Below are 5,374 nucleotides of genomic sequence, written 5' to 3' on the forward strand. Positions count from 1 at the left end.
TACCCCTTGTGGTTAAAAGTAGAGAAATTAAGCGAGTTATTTAGCTTTGCTATTGGTGAGATATACTGAGTATGATCTATTCCTACGGGGTAGAGGTAAGGTTGTCTACATCTTATCTTCTTCAGACTCTACCTTAACTTTGCTATTGGTGAGATATACTGAGTATGAAGATGATGATTTAGTAGTAGCTTTGCTTCAGTTAAAAACAATATGAGGGGTACATTTAACATAACCCCATAGATATGTTTCTTTATATTCCAATACGAAAATCAAACCGATTGCCGAGTTTACATTATCAGAAAGATGGTAAAATAAACAGATGTAGCTAAAACAACAAATAAGATCAATCAGATTCAGAAGTCAGGCAAAACTGGTTTTTACTATAATTAGTCAATTAGATTACTACAGAAACAACATAAGTTTTGTATACATAATTAACGCATTTAAATTATAGTTTGTAAGATAAAAATTGCACAACAAATGACCCTGTTGCCACCCGAAATATCTTCAAAACTCTTGAACAACAAAACCTGAATGATTTAAGAAGCCAAAACTTGCATCCAAACAAATTGTAGTTTTGGTTCAGATTTCAGGCCTCATAAAGCATACCAACTTCTATACGCTGAGGAAGAGGCACTCCTAAAGTGGGAATCCCAGACCTACAATTACTATGCATAAATTCATAAAAGGTGAGCATGAACCTGTCGAACCATGTACAATTCTTGTTTATATGAAACCTTGTCTTGCCACGAACATGAACAACAGCAGCCTGTTGTGCCTCGCTAAGATCGATCCTTTCTTGGTCCTCCCCATGCATTATATGTGTCTGCAAGCTACAAATAATTTGAGAAACAAAGTCTCCTTGAAAATCAAGCGAGTCTGCATACCCATACTGAATCAAGCACCCATACACGCCTTTGAGTCCCAATCTTTTTACAACAAACCGCTCGGTGGGAGAAACTTTAGGAACTAACAAATACCTTAGTGTTGTAAACACGGTCACCTTGTGAATGGATCTCATGTTGTTGATATAGTGACCTAATACAGGAGTGAACCCATCTTGAATGTTGGTGTAAAAAAAGCACAGTCCTGGAACCCTTTGGACACACGGATCAGAAAGTAGAATTTTAAGACGGTCCATGTCTATCTTGTGGGTTAACTCATATTCTAGTTTTCTTTGTCTCCCGTAAAACCAACCGAACATAATGAAAGCAAGGATTACTGATATGGCGAATGGAATCCAACCACCTTGTTTGATTTTGGTGAAAACGGAGCTCACATAAAACCCTTCCATTGTTAAGAAGATTGAAGAGAAGAGAGCAACCAGAATCAAAGGAACTCTCCAAATTACAATCATAACCAATGTTAGTAATAGGGTGGTGATGAGCATAACCAGGATGACAACAACACCTACAAATCAAGTTACATCACCATCAAAACGATTATCATGGTTTTAAAAAACGCTTGAGGCGTGCGCCTCAAGGCGCGCCTCGAGGCGAAACGGCCAAAAAACGAGTCTGGGGCGCGCCTCATGAGGTTTTTCATGGTTTTTTTTTATGTTTTTGACTTTTTGTGTCAATTTCAAGCATTTCATGTCTTTTTTATGTTTGTTTTGATAGTTTTGATGAATCTGATGATGAAATTAGTTACTATTATTATTTTCATAATATATATAATTTTATAGTTATTTATTCGGCCTTACGCCTTGTTTCGCCTCGAGGCTTACGCCTCGTGAGGCGAAGGGAAAACGCCTTGAAACTCGTTTCCGTTTTTTTAAACCTTGACGATTATGTTGTAACAACAATACTAAACATGTTATTTTTTGTACTAATCCCATAAGAATCTAATTATCAGATATTATTATTTACTATTTGGATAATGCAAATCTAATGAACATGTGAAACTTGAGATGCAGGGATAAAGGGTGACCTACCAAAGGCGTTGCCAATTTCTTTTCCATCACCAAAAATAAGTATGACAGCAACACAAAGAAGCATGAGGGTGTAGTTTGTTTCTGGGGAGTAAACCTGTCCTTCATTGCTGGAGGATGTATGCACGATTTTGATTCGGGGAAAATAATCCAATACAACCGATTGTTTGATGACAGAAAAGGTGGCCGATATCAAAGACTGACTAGCAACAATGGCTGCCAACGAAGCAATAACAAACATTGGCCAATATATCTTTGTGGGTATGAACTTGTAAAATCCATCATCATGATCATTCGGGTTCTGAATCAAGTAAGCTGTCTGCCCCGCATATGTAAGCACCAATGATGGGTATATACAGGATAAAAAGGCAATCTGTCAAGAATCCGGATCGTTAGCCACACCTTTTTTGTAGCAAAACTAATGATAACTAGGGGAAGCATTTTTTACCCATTTACTTTAGATTATTTGGATTATGTTAAATCTCCAACAAAGAAAACGAAAAAGGTTGCTAAAAGCTTGGTTTAAAAAGCGCGAGGCGCTCCGAAGCGTTTTGGTTCCAAAAGCTTTAAGCGAAGCTTGAAGCGCGAAGCGAGAGCTTTACATATACGAAGCGCTCAAAATAAAAAAAAAATTATTTGTACAAATCAATATGACATATTCTACATGTTAATCAATAATAAACACAAAAACATGATTAAAAAACATACTTAACACATAAAAACATAATTAAAACATAAATTAAAGTCGATTATTGGAGAAAGTATGAAGAATCGATGGAGAAGAGGGAGGGAGCGGCTGAAGATGTTTACTAACGTTCTTTTTTTAGGGTAAAGAAGTAGCAGGCCTCAGTTAAACTCTATTAGAGATTATTGGGCCTAAATAAAAAAACCAAATCTGACCTGATTGGGCTGAAGCGTCGCTTCAAACCAATGGCGCTTCGGGCTTAAAGCGCGCTTCAAAACGCTTCACAAGATTTGTCGCCTCAGAGCAAAAAAAAGCAACAACCCTAGCGCTTCATCGCCTCACGCTTTAAGCTCGCTTTTTAAACCAAGGCTAAAAGAAGGTTAAAGTTGCCCAGAGAGTACATCTAGTGAATAAAAGTTCCTTAAATATTTTATTACATAATAGATATTTATTGAAATAATATAATTTTTTAACCATTTTTTTCCCGAGCCGCCAATATGCCATGTCTAGTTTTTTAACCATTTTTTTCCCAAGAGAAACAGTATACCTGAATAGACGGTCTGTTGAAATGACCAAGATCGGCAAACAATGCTTCAGAACCTAGATATAAGAAGAAAAAAGGAACAACTTGTATTTAATTTCTATAACTAACATACACTGCCTCCATAAAAGACGATAGGGTCACGTTACAATTAACCGAAAGAGAAGTAGCAACCATATTTATTAAATAAAAAAGTTGGCAACAGTACATCATTTATGAGAGAAAGTTGTAGAGGATTATGTTTTAATAAATTTTAGTGAGACCTGTTATACAAAGCACCATGCCATTGAGCAGCAGCCAACCGTGACGGCCATTTCTGGAGAAGAAGTGGAAGATGTAGTGTGGTGAAATTGCCTTGAAAATGGAAGGGTAATGATGTATAATGTTGTAAATACCAACAAGGGGAGTAGTCAATGTCCATAAACCCATGATTGGGGAGAAAATAAAGCTCACACGTGCGGTACCAAATTTTTGAAGCATAAACAGAACCACAAGAACTAATGCAGACAACCCTTCCACCAGAGCTGAAACCGAAACAAAATATTCTCAATACAGAAGAAGAACAAAGTATGGTAATCTCAAAGGCCTTTTAACTTACTTTTGCTGAATTCTGGAAAAGGACCCCTAATCCCATCCATTGCTGACAACACTGGTTGTAAATTAGAAAGGATAAACAAACATATATATAAATACACACACACATACTTTTTTTTCTTTAACATTCATCGTACGTTCTAAGATAAAGTAAGAATAAATATATATATATATATATATATATATATATATATATATATATATATATATATATACACGAAACCAAACCTGAGATGGCAGGCGTGAGAATTCCGTCCCCAATCAACATACACATGCCAAGTATTGCTATAAAAAATAATACCCTCCTAGCAAGCAAACTCCTCTCAATAAACATCCCAAGCCTACTCCGCTTTCTGAAGCTTTGATCCAAAGTATTACTATGTGACCGGTTTGATGGTGCAATCTCACTTTTTGAAGTAATACCTTCGATATTCATGTGCCTGCAAAGTAATGAGTATAGAGCAAATGTACCACCTGCAAGCGCATCATAATGTATTGTATTTATTCATATATATGCACCGATTAAAAAATACATCGGCAAATGCAACGAATAGTCGAATACCTTCACCCTGATCATCAGCTTTTAAGGCTATACATGCGTACTTGACAACTCCAATCAAAGTAAGAGTCCAGAACATGATACTGTAGATTCCCAAGTAGTCGTCTTCGGTTGGAGACATTAATGCCATTGAAGGGTAGACATAAAGAGGGGAAGTCACGAGCCCTCCAAACACGACTCCTAATGACTTGTAGGCCAGCAATAGAGTGCCCCATCGATTACTACCCTAATTGCAACACACACATATACTCAGTAGACATCTAAGTTACCATCCAAACACAAGTTTCAAATGTTATTTAAAATATGTTAGTTTCCCATCCGCTTCAAATCACATTCACAGAATAGTTTGCTAGTAGGGAAGTCTTCACAATGCTGACTCATTTAGCATCAGCTGTTGTTACATACCAAACCAGGGCCGGCCCTGAGAATTCATGTACCCTGTTCAAGCTCGAAAAAACGTGCCCTTAGGCCTTAACGAAATTGGATATTGGGCTCACTAAAGGTCTAAACCTAATGCCAATGAGCTAATAACTAATCTAAACCATAAAAAATTACGTGTGCCTATGTTGGTGTTTGTATAGGTATACCCTATTAATTTTTTTTTTTAAATAAAAACCACAACAATATCATTCCACACGAAAAAGGACAATTACAAAGCAATGGCAGGTAGTCGGGCAACAAGTTGCGCCGCCACCCCCTATTAATTTATTTATTTTTACATATACATATCAGAGTTTTTTTAAAAAATTACGTGCCCTTCCAAATAGGGGGCCTGGCCGGTGGTCCTCCCCGCCCCACCTTCAGGGCCGGCCATGTACCAAACGAGAGACTAGTCTCGTGGGTGAGAGAGCTCATTTGGTATATAAACCCCACATTTGTTGCCCATGTAAGACAAGTCCCATAACTTGCAATGGTTTCAGTCCTAACAGCTGTGAATGTGATCGGTTACAACTTACAACATCATATTCTCGGACCGCTTAATTTCAACTAGTAGTAATATCAATTCTTCAAATCATAATACAGCTATGAGCTACCCTATTTAATAATCTAACAAGGAAGTTATGT

General features: G+C 37.1%; 1 protein-coding gene across 1 annotated transcript; it reads right to left on the minus strand.

The window, feature by feature from the left end:
* Positions 1–363: 363 nt before the first annotated feature.
* LOC110889005 (probable potassium transporter 17) lies at positions 364–5,123 on the minus strand. The gene is made up of 8 exons (XM_022136500.1): positions 5,061–5,123; positions 4,313–4,535; positions 3,979–4,224; positions 3,755–3,805; positions 3,420–3,680; positions 3,163–3,215; positions 1,934–2,303; positions 364–1,410 (listed from the first exon to the last, which is right to left on the minus strand). The coding sequence occupies exons 1-8, from the start codon at positions 5,121–5,123 to the stop codon at positions 590–592; spliced, it is 2,088 nt and encodes a 695-aa protein (XP_021992192.1). The 3' UTR covers positions 364–589.
* Positions 5,124–5,374: the final 251 nt, after the last annotated feature.

This window comes from Helianthus annuus, chromosome 11, assembly GCF_002127325.2.
Source record: "Helianthus annuus cultivar XRQ/B chromosome 11, HanXRQr2.0-SUNRISE, whole genome shotgun sequence".
Classification (NCBI taxonomy): Eukaryota; Viridiplantae; Streptophyta; class Magnoliopsida; order Asterales; family Asteraceae; genus Helianthus; species Helianthus annuus.

Excerpts from the sequence above, each read along its gene's own strand:
- LOC110889005 (XM_022136500.1), bottom strand. The coding sequence starts at position 5,123 with ATGGCCGGCCCTGAAGGTGGGGCGGGGAGGACCACCGGCCAGGCCCCC. Across the intron at positions 3,216-3,419 it reads CATGGTGCTTTGTATAACAG|GTTCTGAAGCATTGTTTGCC; the intron begins GTCTCACTAAAA and ends TCTTATATCTAG. Across the intron at positions 2,304-3,162 it reads TCAACAGACCGTCTATTCAG|ATTGCCTTTTTATCCTGTAT; the intron begins GTATACTGTTTC and ends GATTCTTGACAG.